This window comes from Centroberyx gerrardi, chromosome 10 (genome assembly GCF_048128805.1).
Source record: "Centroberyx gerrardi isolate f3 chromosome 10, fCenGer3.hap1.cur.20231027, whole genome shotgun sequence".
Taxonomy (NCBI): Eukaryota; Metazoa; Chordata; class Actinopteri; order Beryciformes; family Berycidae; genus Centroberyx; species Centroberyx gerrardi.
The window spans coordinates 8653492-8670922 of record NC_136006.1 but is presented as its reverse complement, the minus strand read 5'-3'; the positions used below and the strand labels follow the sequence as shown (position 1 = coordinate 8670922).

General features: G+C 40.6%; 1 protein-coding gene across 1 annotated transcript; it reads left to right on the top strand.

Moving 5' to 3' along the window:
* LOC139928942 (solute carrier family 35 member F5-like) lies at window positions 1-15568 on the top strand. Its single transcript, XM_071921671.2, has 17 exons — window positions 1-115; window positions 943-1074; window positions 1342-1407; window positions 1972-2116; window positions 3194-3343; window positions 3618-3680; window positions 3926-4007; window positions 4898-5091; window positions 6714-6795; window positions 7357-7444; window positions 8012-8076; window positions 8220-8324; window positions 9644-9803; window positions 10021-10111; window positions 10710-10864; window positions 12033-12133; window positions 13219-15568. The coding sequence occupies exons 4-16, from the start codon at window positions 1982-1984 to the stop codon at window positions 12112-12114; spliced, it is 1452 nt and encodes a 483-aa protein (XP_071777772.1). The 5' UTR covers window positions 1-115; window positions 943-1074; window positions 1342-1407; window positions 1972-1981; the 3' UTR covers window positions 12115-12133; window positions 13219-15568.
* The last annotated feature ends 1863 nt before the right edge of the window (window positions 15569-17431 follow it).

Here is a 17431-nt window from a genome sequence, read left to right as displayed (position 1 = left end):
GTCAATCATTTCATCGTAATAACTGTGCATTTATCGATACTTCGGACATTGCAACTTATGAAAAGACGAGTAATTAATGGCGGTAACCAAATAAATGATTCCTCCCACCATTCAGGTAAAAAGACTGACAATTTTATCACTTGACAATCTAGCAAGATTGTTAGCATCTAGCTAACGTTATCGTTATCTGATAAATACACGTAGCATATCGTTGTCACTAGATAACCTTAACTAGACTGGGTCGCTCGTATCTGATATAATCCATGTTTTGTATCTGAGGAATCGACGTTATATCGAAACATTGCTAGCTGTGTGTGTGTTAGACCCCCAGTCTATCGCGTTAATGTTAGCTTCAGAGCTAATAAACTGGCTAGCTGTTGCTCACGGTTGGCTTACTGTGCATGCAGGGGTTCAAGTCAGCTACCAAAACATTGACTGTTTTCACATATGACCTTGGAGAGTTTAGCTTGCGTATGGCAAACAATCTCTAAACTCATCATAATTTTACATACAGCTCTGTTTACTGTGCATGTCCACTGCCCACTGTAATGCTGGCAACCATTGCAAATGTAATCAAACCTTTTCCAGCCTCATACTAGTGCAGGTCAAACTCTCATTTAGTTGTCACATACTGCCACGTGCCACATCTCACATGCAGTGCCCGTTACAAAAGCTCAGACAATCATTTCAGAGAGAAATATATCTTTAATGAAGTATATCACTATGTAAACAAAGTGGTAGCACGACTGAATCTCTGGTAGTTTTAGACTTGGCTTGGCTTACTGCTGCTGACTGGATCACTTCATGAGTCAAGGCTGTTTCACATCAATATTTCCACTGTTGTTTTGCTGTGACATTACAAAGTCCTGGTCATTGATTTTAAATAAAAGCTACGATCTGTTAGATATAGAGTAACTATCTATTCCTCCCTTTTCGTGTCAGGTTTTGATTTGCTGTGGATCCCCTGGTTGGTGTTCACCAACATTTCTGAGCTGTTCCACATTGTGTTATCAACTGAGACTGAGCTGCACCTGGAGAGACCAGGGCCAACTTTGCAACGTGCTTTTTCACAGGGTAAAACTTCTCTTTGAATAGATCTGTGTTAGTATGTAAAGTGTTGTCCGTTATGTTCTTCCCATGCTACTCCCAGTTCTGCTTGCATGTTACGATTAGTTATAACGTGGCCTAGCCTGTAAGTTATCTTATCTATCTGGGCACCAAAGTAAGTCCTTCTGGATTTTCACCTCGATGGCAATGTTCAGTGTTGCATAATAATGTGAGGGCTTTGAGAACAGATTGTGGAAGATTTGTGCTGAGGATGGCTCTTGTTTTCACTCTCAGAGTCCTGCCTGACTGAAGAGGCTTCACAGAAGTTCCCATAGAAGAATCCTTTCAAAGGATTTACAGGTGCTGCCATATTTGAATTACAACTTAAAATATTTACATTTCTGTCCTACAGTGAATGCTGTGGGACAGGTTCTGAAACGCCCTTGGTATATTTACAATCCTGTCTTCATTTACATCACGTCCATTGGAAAGTCATTAATAGTATCCCAACACCACAATGTCATGAATTTCTGTGGAAAATGCTGAGTGCGATACTGCACATGAAGTTCAGTTTAAAGTCCCCATGAAATGAACTCCCATTACTTTTACTTCCTGGAAAACAGAGTATCTTTCACGGTGACCTCATGATGCACCAGTAGGCGTAAATATACATTTCTAACCAGTAAAACCATCAGATTTTTAACAATCCTTCCTGCCCCTCCGCACCCCTAAAATTGCCTTTCTCTCCCTGACTCATATCCCATTGGTTTAGACTTTTGAATGATCCCTCACTGCATTATGTCCCGCCCCAACATCCTGTTTCAACAGGAAATTTCTAAATCAAGGAAGTAAAGATGCCATTTCATGGGGTCTTTAATTTGAAAATGTGTGTGTGTGTTCATGCATGCGTGTGCTCTTCTCTAGCAGTGTCCAGATGGTGTGGGTGTTCATCATGAACCGGATGGGCTCTCAGAGCAGCTCGGCGGCCCAGCGGAGGCGCATGGCCCTGGGGGTGGTGATACTCCTGCTGGTGGACGTCATCTGGGTGGCTTCCTCTGAGCTGACCTCAGTAAGGACTGTCTCACCGTCAGCCAGCTTACCTCCACCTGCTGGGTTCTTTTGGGCTCCAGTACACGATCACCACAGCAGCTTCTGAAATGAGAGGGAGGGCACGCACACTGCCCGCCAAAAGTTTGGGGACACCTAGCTTTTGAAAATGCTTAATAAATAAGCATGTTTTCTTTGTCGGTTTGCAATAACTTAAACCCCATTAAAGACTAACTAGATTTAGTTTAAGAAAAATCACACTAAAACAATTAAACTGTACTGTACGGTCATCAAACAAAACCTCCTTACCAGTTGTAACTGCTGCACACACTTTCTTCATGGGAACAGTCAGTTTTTCCAGGCATTCCTCAGAGACGCTCTGCCTTCTGCAGGACGTCCCAGAGGTTTGTGGTGCTGGATGGTAGGCGAACCCTTCTCTTAAGACACTTTGATGAACATGAAGCTGAGTGTTGAATAAAAATATCCAAAGTATTAGTAAATAGCTATTTTACGTTAATAACAGCATTGTAGGTATTTTTTCCCTTACGTCTTCATTGAAAAATAACAGAGAAAATCAAATAGTACTTTGAAAATTTAGAAAAGGCAAGCTGTCCCCAAACTTTTGATGGGCAGTGTATCTGCTGAAGACCCAGAGTGCACTGAGATGTTCCATGGATCAGCAGACTAGGCGTGAGGTCGATCATGTGCACGAGGCTTTGCATGTTTGAACCTGGTTCATGACCTACTCTCCCTCCCAGCTTTGTTTCTCTCTCCAGTACATTCAATCCAGCCAAGAAATGCAAAAGAAAATCTTAATACAGACAGGAGTGTCTATGATGCAAAACTGAGGTTTCGCATATTTGAATTGAGAGTGCAATCTCTCTGATAGCGCCCTGTGGAACTGAACCTCACGCTTGGAGGAATGAAAGATGTCAAGCAGACCAGTATTTTCTTTTTGTAAACAACAGAAGAAAAGCTGAGGAGGATGTGAATATGAGGCAGAGGTGTTCCTGACCTGGACTTTCCAGCCCAGAACACACGTAGGTTAACTAATAAAATGATTATCCCAATAGCTCTCTTTTGTTGTTTCTTCCCTCAGTACATTTTCAAGCGGCAGGAGTACAACAAACCCTTCTTCAGCACGTTCACCAAGACCTCCATGTTTGTGCTGTACTTGCTGGGCTTCCTGCTGTGGCGGCCCTGGAGGCAGCAGTGCACCGGCACCCTGCAGCGGAGACACTCTGCATTTGTAAGTAGTCATGTCACACTTCCACCACGAGGGGGCACTATGCTGTTAAGATAGGATGAAACATTTATGATTCCTGTGGGGAAATTCTGTAATTGCAGCAGCAAAAATAAACCAAAACAAAACGAATAACACATATAGAAGATAATGCAACAAAAAAGAACTCAGTGAAGATAATACAACTGCTTGTTTACATTGAGAATTTTAGTTATGTATTAGAAATCTTGGTTTGTTTTCAGTCTGTGAGCTCATCAGTTTTAATTGCACCTTTCTACAGTTTGCTGATGCTGAGGCCTACTTTGCCCCCTGCACCACTGACACCAGTGTAAACAACTCTTTGGTAAGTATTTTAATGGCAGTGATAGTGAAGGTTATACCAATCTGTTAGTTGAAGGTACTACAGGTGTTATAGTAACTCATGAGTTCAGTAGATACATGTAGTTCTTACCATTTTCCAATCTGACAGTGGAGCCAATTATGTTAAGCAAAAAAAGACAAAATAGATGTTCAGATTTGGTTCGCCAACAATCTACAACTCTTGAATTTAATAATAGATGTCTGTCTTTGTCTCACTCTCTGGTGCAGAGTGAACCGCTGTATGTTCCAGTGAAGTTCCAGGATGTAGCTGCTGAGCACTCGCACTGTTTCAGCACAGACTGTGATGCCTGTGAGTACATGGACGAGTTTCTTCTGCTTTAAAAATAACTTGAAGCCAAATAGTCTCTTCTAACACATTAGAAATAAAACGAAGACCCTGTTTTCGGTTGGTATTGACTTTGTATCATCTTCATCGTCCTGTATCAACAACATATCATCTTTTGAATCTACTAATACTTTATGAATGGGTGGAAAGCGTTGCATTTTGAATGATCTGTGATTGATTACCTCTCTGTCGTTATCAGTTATACACCACTCCAATAAGATACAAGCTTTGCACAGCAGAGGGCAGTGGTGAGCTATGAGAATACATTGGCTTCCTGCATAATCATTGTTCACAGCCAATGGGGAAGCTGTATATGGCATGAGACACCTCTGTCTGACCTTATAAGCGACCCTCAGGCTTAGTTCCCCCTCACGTACCATCATAATAAGAAACGAGAGGATTACGCTCTCCTCTGTCTAGTCTGCACTCACCAAGCAATGATCACATTTGATGATATTTTGGCTTCCAGGTTCCCACACTGGAACCCAACGCATTTCTAGAGAGCTGTAATTGAACTCTATATTTGGAGCTGGCTGATAGGCAATGTGCTTACGGAGCCCAAAGAAAAGGTTTTGAGACAATAGATTAGGGTTTTTATTGGGTTTGAATTTCAAGGGTGCATATGATTGTAACCTGTACTGAAATTGACTGGCTTTGTGTTCAGCTCAACCACGCATCAGCAGCTGATAAGCGTGATATTCTGTGGAGTACAATGCATGGATGGTCTTATTGCAAATGCAAATGGAGAGTCGGAATTGCATATTGCTTATTCCATGCATGGGCATTTAAATAAAACATTTTCTCTTTCCCTTTGCCTCCATCTACTCACTCCTGTCTCCATTTCTTCCTCCCAGCAGCTTCCAAAAAGCAGCGGGTGCGTTTTAGTAATATCATGGAGGTGCGTCAGCTGCCCTCCACTCAAGCCCTGGAGGCCAAGCTGTCCCGCATGTCCTACCCGGCCGCCAAGGACCACGAGACCATGCTGCGTACCGTGGGCAAGCTGACTGTCACTGACGTGGCCAAAATCAGCTTCTTCTTCTGCTTTGTGGTGAGTAGGGGCCAGCTGTTGTTAGATGTGGACTGGTTAGTTTTGATTCTGATTCGTTGCCCCAAAATATGGACGTAATCATGTGCCGCTGATTTTGTTGCTGCAGGATCGATGGAGATTTTATTTTCATTAAAAAGTAGTAAGAGAGAGAGTATTAGCAGAATACAACTTTTGGCCTCCCACCTTAAAAAACTGCACTACTGCTGAGCAAAGTTAGTCACTGAAAACCGCAGTGTCCTTTCCAGCAAGTGCACAAGGATGCATGTACAACACAACCAATGAACGCCGCAAGATTGCATGCAGTAAACTTTTCAGCCAGTTACAGAAGCAGTTTCACCCGGGTCCTTATAACTGTTTTCCTCTGTCTCTGCTCACTCAGCTTTTGCTCTTTTGTTTACATTTTGCAGAGAAAACACACGGTTGGTATCAGATTCAGTCACATCTGACTTTTTGAAAATTAGGAAAGATAGCCGTTCAGCAAGTGGATTATGGTTTCAACAGCAGCCATTCAAAACATTTTCATGCTAAGAGCTGTCAAATAAATCAGATAAATCGTCTAAGAAGATACTGACTTGGTAATCCACAACTGAGAAGATTTTTGGATTAAAAATTTTGCTCAGAAATGAACATTCAGTGCCGTTGGCAGGGACATAACACTACGGAAAATATGGATCCTGCCCATGATCCTGCCATCAATATATTATGCAGTATATGAATTAAATAATAGCAAAATTACTATTCTACAATTTACTGGAGACTCCTGGTGGTCTACTTTTAGAACCACTGTTCTGCAAAAAACATAGTATGGATTTGGGAAAATGTTATGAATTTTATGATTGATTGTTGATCAGTTACATCGAGTTAGGCTGTTTCTCTGTAAAGTCCTGTAAAGTCAGGTTTTCTGTATTTAATGTTATTAATACAACAAACATTTGAGAATTGTTACTCACTATGAATCAAAACTTTTCCCCTCTCTTACTTTTTATATCTTGCTGGCTTCACTTCTCGTAAAGCTTAATTAATTCTTTTTGTCCTATTTGCAGGCCAGTTGGCGTAGACTTGTTTGGCTGGTACTCTGAAAAAAATTGGCTTAAGTTTTTGGCATTTATGAATTTTGTAAATGAACAGAAAGTAACATTTTATGCATGCAGAAAATGCAAGTCATTCATCTCTAAACTTTCAAGAGATAAACATCTCTTAATTTCCTGACTCTTTGTAAGCAACAAGTCAGAACCTCTGGGAGACGTCAAAGCAGAGTTCTGCTGCACGTCTGAAAGTCTTTAAAAGAACTGAAAGTGCATTTGATGCATTTGATCGCTTCAACATTTTGAAGAGTTTGGGGATTACACTCCAAAGTTTGGAAAAGTATGCAAAATATTGTTGCTTTGTCACAATATACAGGTGACTACACATTATACATAGTTTTCACCCATTGTGTTTTTTACATGATTGATTTGACATCTTTTAAATGTGATGGCTAAACTTCAACTATAGATCGTGTTCAAATCCAGATTAGAAATTGAGGTCTGGGGAAAAAGTATGGTACTTTAAATGGAAGATTTGTAGGAAAGCTGTCAAAGGTTTGTCACACTTGCCATCCACTGCCTCTGTCCCTCTTACAGTGGTTCCTGGCGAACTTGTCCTACCAGGAGGCGCTGTCCGACACGCAGGTTGCCATCGTCAACATCCTGTCATCCACCTCAGGTGACTGTCCCTCTCAGTGACAACAAATGGATACAGTAGAACTTCTGCACACCTCAATATCCCAAAAGGGCTTTTAACTCTGGCCCAACTGCAAAGATAACCCTAGGCTAAATGTGTGCTGTGTGAAAAGCCCTCAAGACGGGTAAGGAGGAGAGGATTGAATGTCGACAATTGAATGGAAGAAGCTCTCACACACTGTCCACATCACTTGCAGTTAAAATCGGTTTTATTGGCGACAGCGCTCGGTACAAAGACCTTCATCACGCAGGTTATCCTACCCGTTCTAGCCATCGTAATTGCAAGTGAAGTGGACAGTGTATGGGAGCTTCTTCCATTCAATTGTCGACAAATAGAGAAATTGTAAAAGCCGTGCACCTAACCTTGGTTTAAAGGAAAATGGCCGCTTTCCCCTTGTTTATCTCTGGATCTTGGTTATATCATGTTAGCCATCATATATTCTTTGTAGCTCAAGTACTATATATCTGCTGCTTTGGCTGTTCAGTCTTTCAACAGTCTTTCAGTGTTTGACTCACCTCTGGTCCTTCACCTCTCCCTCTTCAGGCCTGTTCACTCTCATCCTGGCAGCTATATTTCCAAGTAACAGCAGCGACCGCTTCACCTTGTCCAAGCTGTTAGCCGTGGCTCTGAGGTAAGAGCTTTAGAATGAAAAGTGTTGACAGGTGAGGGAGCTGTGCGTGCTCAGTTTATATTTGCATGGAGCTTATGTATTGTTTTTTTACGCTGTTGATGTCTGCCTAGTGTGTCTTCATGCTTTCAACCAGTGTTCAATCTGATCATGATCACCATATGCATCAGCCACAGAGGCTGTAGTTCAATTTCACTTGAAGGAATATGTTTTTTGTTTGCAGCTGTGTTGAGAAAAAAAAAAAGTGGTTATGTGAACAATAAATGAAGAGTTCTTTTCCAAAATGCTGTATATTTATTTTGGGAAACCAGCAGAAATTATGCATTCATTATCTCTAAAATAAAGAGGATCCTGGCTTTAAAAGTATTATTTTTTATTTATAACCAAGGACCTACTATCCTTTAAAAAGTCCTATAATTTTATGCTGTCCCTGTCTTTGTTTGAGGAGGTGTCATTTTTTTTCAAGTGGTAGATATCTCAATTTGGAGTGAGACTCTTCAAATTGTCCCTGTATGTAACCTTCTGACTTGAATGGGTCACTTTATCGAGCGTCTCTTCTCTTTTGTTCAGCATGGGAGGTGTTGCCCTCGTTAGTTTCTCCAGCATGGACAACGCTGATGGGAAAGGCATCACAGGTAACCATGGAGACAGCGAGTTTCAATATAGACACTCCTTCTCACCATTGTTTGCCCTGTTCCCTAGCATGGCTGTGAGTGAATAGAGTTTGAACCATTATGTTTTTTTTATATAATGGCATCAAAATCTTTGTTTTCTGAAGGTTCTCTGTGGTCGTTGGCTGGTGCTGCGCTGTACGCAGTCTACATTGTAATGATCAAGAGAAGGGTGGATCGGGAGGATAAGCTGGACATTCCCATGTTCTTTGGTAAGCAGATGTTAAAGTCATAAATCATTTTTTAAGTACATATCTACTACAGCTATACAGCAGTCATATATCATGTATATCATGATTTTAGTTTACATGTTTCATGTCACTTTCAGTTAGAACAAAAGTTGTGGTTGTATTGTCAATATGTTGATAAAGAATGCAAAAAGTGCAATAAATTAACAAATTATCAAGACTGATAATCATGAACCAGGATGATAATTTTAGTCATATTCATGCAGCCCTGACCTATTCGCATGTATCACAATATCATCTGTATCATGTTTTCAGTTTGATTAATTGCAGCAAACTTCCCTCATAAGTTGTCAGGATCGTTTCAACCTTCTTTGACATAATCCTAAAAATCATACTTTTTGAACCAATTCTGGATGATATCATTTATCAGTTATGCCTTCAAACAAAGAACGCTATTTGATTTTTTGGGTTCTCCTTACAATTATGCATAATTATGTACTTGACATACTAGACATTCGTACTTTCAATTTTATAGCCATTCCATAACATATTGAGTTTGATGGTTATATAACAGCTGAAAGAACACAAGCTCTGCTTTCTTCACTATGAATGCACACCACACTCCAACACTCTTCATATAATGCAATTTGAAAATGTCACTCATCTGAAATATCAAAATTGACTTATATGCTTCTTCATTTGGAGGCTTCAGTTATACTTAACGTTAAACCACTTCAATTTATAGAGGCTTTGCGGTTGCGTCACAAAATGTCCTCGCAGCTACGTGTGATGTCATCATCGAGGTGAACTGGAGAACTGTCTTTGCACAAACAATGGCTGAATATATAACAACCGGGTTAGAAAAATAGAGATATCTAAAACATATAACGTAAGTAAAAGTGAATGGCCTATGGTAGATTTGTTTCTAAAGTCTGATTACTGTGATAGAGTAATATATATGATACCCAGTCTCTACTCCAAAGCACGAGTTGCAGCTTGAGAAGAGTCAGCTCAGTTAAACTAAACAGTTTTTTGGCTTTGTTAGCTAGCTAACTAGCCAGCAGGCTAATTTAGCAAAGGAACCGATGTTAATATTAACAACCTGACGACATCTAAACACAAAACCTATCAGATGCATCAGTGGCAGCAAAATTAGTTCCCAGTCAAAAAACAGCACAGAAATGAACCATTTCTTTTCCATATGGTTGAGATGGTCAAGTCACAAGTTTATAAATGCAACCAGCTGTTTTCAGCCATTGTTGCCCAAAACCTGTGAACCGTCGCTCTGGTCGTCAGAGTCTGGTCGTACCTCCGTTGACCTGGAGCTGCTGTGTGTCTCTCAGGGTTTGTGGGTCTGTTCAACCTGCTGCTGCTGTGGCCCGGCTTCCTCCTGCTGCACTATACGGGCTTCGAGGCCTTTGAGCTCCCCAGCCAGCTGGTGTGGACCTACATCCTAATCAACGGCCTCATCGGGACCGTCCTCTCAGAGTTCCTGTGGCTTTGGTGAGCACCCCACCCGTAATCTATGGGAACATACGCCAAATCGTCCCAATTTACATTTTGCAAGTACCTAAGCACTTCGAGTATAACAAACTACTCTTAGTTGAGCAGTTTTCTATGTATGTGCTCTCACTCTGACTTTAAGCTAACAGAATTTCAGCTTGAGTAAAATATTTCAGTAATGTTTCAATACTCTGACGATGCGGCGTTCTGTTCACAGGGGCTGTTTCCTCACCTCATCCCTAATAGGAACTCTGGCCCTGAGCCTCACCATCCCTCTCTCTATTATGGCAGATATTTGCATGCAGAAGGTAAGTTTCACAATTGTGCTCAGATTTAGAAATGTGTTTATTTTTGCATTTTAATGGAAAAGTGAGATTCAAGGTAATGCCCCCAGTTTTTAGGAAGTTTTTGTTTTTACATCTTGGCCTTGGAGAAAACGTGTATTTTTGTTGCAGAACATGTTTCTGCCAGCTGCTTTGAGAGATGTTTGTTTGGTTTAGTGTTCACTCTTCTTGTGATGAACCTGTATGGTTGGCATTGGCTAGTCTCCAGCTTTAAGAGGAAAGGTCTGAGCAGATTATGTAAAAAAAAAAACACAGGTTCATTTTGGCACCAATTTCAATTTTGCTTAAGACCTTTGGGTGAAAAGGTTTTAGTCAAATTGTATATATTTCATCCAGGTTAGTTTTTGTCCTATCAATTTATGTCATGTCAGTCCTATTCCAATCTCAATCTGCCCTGAATCTGCAGTTTGGCAGTTTTACTCAAATTAAAGTAGGAATAAATTGTTGTTTATATAAGTAAAAGTCAAGTTACAGATTTAAATTTTCTTTACTACACCCAAACTCTGAAGTACAGTAATTAGATTAGTTGTAACTAGTTACTTTCCCCCCTCTGTGCGGACAGGTGCGTTTCTCCTGGCTGTTTTTTGCTGGAGCCGTCCCCGTCTTCCTCTCCTTCTTCATCGCCACGCTCTTATGTCACTACAACAACTGGGACCCCGTCATGGTGGGGCTGAGGAGAGTATTCGCCTTCATTTGCCGGAAACATCGCATTCAGAGGTACAGAACAGTTCAATGGTGGTGTAACTCACCCTCTGGCGGCCGTGTTGGAGGCCCTCAGCTCTTGGCAACAGTGGCTGTGAACGGCAGATTGTGTTTCTAACTTGCCCATCTCAACAGAATTCAATAGACATGGTTCATTTCTGTGCTGTTTTTGACTGGGAACTGATCATTTGGCCACTGATAAAGTATCAAGTGGAAGGTAGCGTTAGCAGCGCCGGCTACTAGTTGCATGTTAACATTAACATGGGTTGCTTTGGTAAATTACCCTGTTGGCTAGCTAGTTAGCTAACAAAGCCAAAAACAGCCATTTGTTCAGGTTAACTGAGCTGACTCTTCTAAAACTACAACCTAACTCTGCTTTGGAGTAAAGACCAGAGGGGCTAGAGTTAAAGACACAAATCTGCCTTATCAGAGTATTCACACTTACTTATAGCTTTGCTGAATTGACCTACAGCCACTCCACTACAATCCTTGGCTGGTAGGCTATCTCTCTTTTTCTAGACTGGTTGTTATATATTTAGACAATATTTGCGCACAGCTTGTTCTCCACTGGACCGCCATGAGAGCAGCAGCCGTGGTTGCCAGGAGATTTGTGACACTACTGCAAAGCCTCTATAGCATAGCCTGCTGTTAAGAGTGTAAACAGACACACATATGTAATAGGGGGAAAAATACTGGGTGAGCTATTCAATTTGGGGTGGGATGAAAAATGCTATAAAAGGGATTTATATCCAGTCTTCTAAAGTTTTGATTAGATATTAAAATTACTTATTAAAATAATTTAAGAATGAATGCTCTATCATTACAAAGTGAATTGCTGTTTTAGTACATTCTGGCTTGACTGATTAAAAATGAATTGACCCCAACCCTGATGCACTTACGTGTACACACACACACACACACACACACACACACACACACACACACACACACACACACTCACAAGGACTTACAAGGACAATGGATTTCACTGAAGCTTATAGCCTTGCTAAGTTAAGTCTGTAATCAGATGCACATGCTTGACTGCCTATCCTCTGCTTGGCAGTTATGTTCTCTATTCTTCAGTGAATGCTTGTTCCCATTTAGAGAAGGATGATTATCTTAATGATAGTTGTCAAGATGATGACTGTGATGATGATTGACACCCTCCTCCCTCCGCCCCCAGATTGCCAGAAGACAGCGAGCAGTGTGAAAGCCTTATCCCCCTACACACCGTCTCCCCTAACGAAGGAAGCTTCTGTTCGTGATGCAACGACCAATCACAAAGTAAACGGTCGCCCAGCCCTTCCTGTGTGTTTGTGTATGTACCTGTCATTGTTTGTTTGTATGTGAATGCAAATGTGAGTACACCTTAATCAGCTTGGTTGGTTGAATCTTACCTTAGGCAAGAAGCTTGAAAAAAACAAACATTAAAAGTTCTTAGATACTTGCTAATTCTTTCAGTGTTAAATCATGACCAGGGAATTGTAACGCGCAAAACAGCCAACTTCTCTTTTGATCTGCAACTATTTATCATCTTTGCCTCTGCAACATAAATGTTCAGAGAAGAAATGAGTTTCAGAGGGAAAAGAGTTTTGCTCCAAAATGAGATATCAATCATTTGAAAGAAGTGACAACTTCTATTACAAAATAATTCATAAAAACACAAATTTAAAACAAATGATGGTTCTTTTTGAAGGACAGAGGACAAACAAAGTCCTTAGTTGACAAAAACAATAACATTTTCACAGATTGCATCCTACAGATTGAGTTTTTTCCCCCCAAAACAGATAAATAGGGTTTTGGAATAGAACTTTTTTAAATGCTGTCAAGGCTCATACCAAGGCTTTCCTCCCCACTTCCGCCGAGTGTTGTTTCTCTCTGAACATCTGTCACGCATCTATCTGACGCCCTCAGTGTTTGGACACGGCGGTCAGCGAGAGAGACCGGACATGAACAAGACAGGATGGTCGTCACGTAAATATTTTAGCTCAGAGTTCGGCCACCCACTCCACAAAGTCTGGACTCATTTCAGCATAGCGGCCTGTCTCTTCACTATTCATAGGGTTAGTCAGTCTGTTCTTATCTGCCTCCCCGCCCCCGCAAAGCAATCGGCAGCAGGGCAGAGAGAGATTTTGAAATCAGCATGCGGTTTCTAATAGAACTGTGCAATTCAAGACAAATTTAAGCCTGTCCGCTGGTTATGTAGCTTCTAATGAAGGAGCAAGTCGAGGCCTATGTGCGTGTACGTGTGTCCACATGTGTGTATGCGTCTGTGTTCGTTTCTGTCTGTTTCATATCTGTTAGTATTGTAAATGCTGGTCCGATATCCATTTCCTCACCCTGCTGTTTGACTCGTTTTGTCTCCCAAGGTGGCGAACGTGGAGCTCGATGAGGTGACAATCTGGAAGTTATCAAAACAGAGACGTTGAACTACCCCAGTGCCTCTTATTAAGCCTATTTATTTTCTACAGTGTTTGAGATGACCCATCCATTTCTACAAGTCATTTTTATTTCACACACTCAAGATACGGTGGACTGAAATTCTCCGTTTTGTGTTTTTTCGACGTTGCTGTGTGAAGAGGAACTTTATGGTACATCAAGGTGCTGGATTTTATCAGTGGTTATAATAGCGTCATGTGACCAGTTGAAATGGTACAAATTGAACCTGATGAATAACACTAATAGCGGGAGGAGCGTGCGTGTTTCTTCCTGGATCTGAACCAATGGAGAGGAGTTCTTCCGGTGGTTTTTACGGAGGGACGGGTTCTGGACATCGTCACGTTTGTTCGTAGGCCTTATGAAGCCTCGCTGCTTGTTCATAACTGGACGTGTGACGCAGGCACAATGCAGATTCACAAATTTGAAAACATTATGGAACAGTCAAATAGATACAGGAAGATTTTGCTTTTGATTTATACTGTCCAGGTATTGATCCTGATCAGTTTTAAATGAACAAGCCTGTTTTCCCAAGCACAAAGCAAACCTAGTCCTAAGTTTTCTCCTATTTGTATCAGCAAGGGAGGTTATTTCCTAAGTACCTCCTTGAATTTTATACTCTGGAACCAGGCTGTCAGTAATTTCAACACCTGCACCCATAAAAATCCTATGTGAAAGTCTGTTTGTTTTTTTTGTAGAAACCAATTTGAGGTGTCACAGTGATTTCTAGAAGCTAAATTGTCTTGTTCGGATCGGCTTTGCAAACGCACAACGCAAGGTGACACACATGACAACTACATGACACAGCAGTGATTTGATAACCAATAATCTGTTAGAATCAGAAAGGTGTTGGTGTCTGAGTCACTGCAGCTGTGGCAGTTCACGGTAGCCAGCCTGGGCACCTTGGGTAATAATCCAAACTGTTGGGAGCGACCTCGGCCATGATGGGTGTTGTGAGATATTTTTCCACTTCCCTCAGTCCTCCAGGTGATACTTATACTGTCTGGAGGGATTTTAATATCTGTCAGCAGGAAATATCCATCAAAGTTTGGGACTAGGCTTGATTTATTTGTCAAGGAAACCGTTGTGAGTCTGAAGTTGGACACGAAGAGAAGCGGAAGCGTCACATCCTACGGACCGACGCCTTTTTAAGAACCACCCTCTTGTTTTCTCCTGGTCCCGCCTCCCTCCGTCTGACAATGCTGGATCATAAAGACAAACTGTGATTAAGACATTTTTACACGTGTTTGAATGTGAACTAACAATAACCCTTCCACTATAAGCTACAAAACGCTTCGCTGCAATATCGGTTGTCGGCTTGAATGAACAGTTTCCGTTTTTCAAAATGGGTGTAAATACTGTACACAATGAAACATTAACAAAGTATTTATGTTTTGTTTGTGGATTTCAGATGACCACTAAAGATTCCTATTCTGAGATTTTATTGTTTTGTCATTTTATATTTTATGTATTCAGTGCAAACACTTAGCGGTCATTTAATTGACAGAGAAACGGTTTGCGTTATGGCCAAATTATCTTTTACTTGCAACTGAGATTATATGAACGGTTGTATATTATGTTCATTTTCAGAAAAACAGCAATCATTCACTGTGTGTTTGTGATTTCATATGATGAAAAAGAGCATTTCTTTTACCTCGTTATTATCCTAAATGTCTGTCATATAATCAAGGATGCACACTACAATTGAAGGCGAGTTATCAATGTTATTCCACTCTTGCTGTTAACTGTCAAGTCTGTATACATCTTTATGGAGTGTTTTTATTGCACTCGCCGTTGACTGGAGGCCGTTTATGACTGGAGTTGAGTGGAGGAAGCAATAACGCTCCTGTAAACTGAAAGTAAGAGATTGAGCACTTAAAGTGACAGCTATAACCTTGTCCAGTCCATTTTCATTATTTTGCACCCTATGCTTTTGTCAATCAATCCCAATGTCTGTTATGACTGAAGTTACAAAGGCTGGAGTGTTTTAGGAAGTAGAGATTGACACATGGCAACAATCCCCATGTTTGGATTAGACTTCAAAGAAAATGACTGAAATCTTTTATCAGTGGTGCTTATGGAAATATCGTTATGATTTGAAGAGATTTTACTTTGCTTTCTCAGGTACTTTAATTTCTTTGTCCTTAAAGTGTCATTAATGAATTTTTATTTTTTAAAGATTTGAAAGAAGGCCAATGGTGATAGTAGCTTCCTGTTTATCAACTTAAGCTCTTGATTACTCTATTACATTACATAAGTTTGTTTTCATACTTACACTGCACTATTAAAACAATACGTCTTTTTAAACCTGTCTCAAACGGCATTATTCTGTGCTACTTTATCACATCCTTTTTAAAGAGACGCCTTAAATGTGGAAAAGACAGCCATGTTTTTTCTGAGATTTTGCATTGTAATGAGCTTCATATTATAGTCATGCTATCATGAAGTTTAGCTTTATCCCCCAGAAAAACATCCTATGGTTTCAGACACCTTTCCATCTTTTTCAGTTCAGTCTGTATGGAGCTGTAGATAGGTATTAAGTCATAGATTAGGGCTGAAACAAGCTGCTGTTTCTTCATTGTGGATGATGGCGACAGAGGGACAAGTTCATTAATAAAGGCCAAACTGTCTTAAAGTATGGAAGTAATATGTTTGAATGCTGAAATTAAGTGGAATTTCCCTTTAAACGATCAAGCAGTCGTACTTTCTACTTTATTTTACATTCATCTTCAGGAAGTGTCCCGTCCCACACGACCAGATGATCCAGATATACACACAAGACAAAGTGAAACTGGTGTGAAATTTGCTGACCGACCTTAAACGGAAACGGTGTGTAAGCGCATCCCCTGCAGCCACCGATACAGCCTCTGACCTGGAATAATCGCATACCAACAAAACTTAGACTTTAGGAGACTAAAGGTGGTGGAAAAATCTGCTTGTCTTGTGGCCACGATAACTCTAAAAAGGTCTTTCAGAATAATTTTTGTCAAAATACAGTACATTTTCCCTGTGGCATTTCAAGTAGCTGCAGTGCGGACCTCCTAATGTGTTCGGTGTCAAGTGGCAACTCAGGCGAAGGACTCAGTCTCCTTGTCATCCTTTAATTTCCTTCATTTTCATTTACATATTTATATAAAGAGAGCAGCAGCAAAGTAAGTAAGTAAAATGGGTGATCATTACCTGTCTAATGCAAGTCTATTTTCAATGGATCTATTGGCCTACTGCTGAGAATTAAGCATTGGCTGCAAATGTCCAACAACTACTACTAATAAATAACTACTTTGGAGTTAGAAAAGCCTAACACCGTTTACAGCCCAGCATATAAGACAATTACATCGTCACACCTGACAAAAGTATTCTATTAAATTCTGTTAAACCATTTTATATAGAGGCACAAATTAGCAGTATCATCAAGCCATTTGTAATTAGAACAATTAGCCCTCCGAACACAATAATAGATCATCTGAGAGAGATCCGGGGGCATAGATGAAGAGGCTGCGGCATTATAATGAACAATCAACCCTGATTTTTACTTTCTTCGCCCTTCGCTGTGCATCTGGCTGACAATGTGACGCCACGCAGCTCACAACGGTTTAACTGACGGTATCTGACAATTTTCAATCACAGTGAGAGTAGCACTCAAAGCTTTTATCTAATCAGGATCAGCCCGGTCTTAGTGATTCCAGCTCCCTCTGCCTCTGTTAAAGGAATGTGCCTGATGAAATCTGGGATAAGGTTCTTTTCCTCCTTCTCTCTGTAGGGATGACAAACCTGCGCTTTTGGAGGATTACCGCAGTCAATCCCTTTATGAAAGAAAATTATAATACATAAGACATAAATCATTCAATATCTCTAAACTATAGAGAATCCAGTCTCTAAAAGTATTCCCATTTTATCAACCAGCAACTTAAGTTACCTAACATCCTTAAAAATCATATCACCGAATCAGAATTTGTTTTGATTTTGTGGGAATAGAAGCTGCATTCTTCCAAACAGTTATCTCTTTTTGGAGCAGCATCACTCATCTGTTTGAAACGATGCAGGCCTGGTGATGATTCAGCCCCGGTGTGTACCTCATGCACAGCTAGGCCTGGCTTATTTCAATACAGCTTCCTCCCCGTTTGAACTTTTCAACTTCCCTGCACT

Excerpts from the sequence above, each read along its gene's own strand:
- LOC139928942 (XM_071921671.2), top strand. The coding sequence starts at position 1,982 with ATGGTGTGGGTGTTCATCATGAACCGGATGGGCTCTCAGAGCAGCTCG. Across the intron at positions 2,117-3,193 it reads CTTCCTCTGAGCTGACCTCA|TACATTTTCAAGCGGCAGGA; the intron begins GTAAGGACTGTC and ends TTCTTCCCTCAG. Across the intron at positions 10,112-10,709 it reads CAGATATTTGCATGCAGAAG|GTGCGTTTCTCCTGGCTGTT; the intron begins GTAAGTTTCACA and ends CTGTGCGGACAG.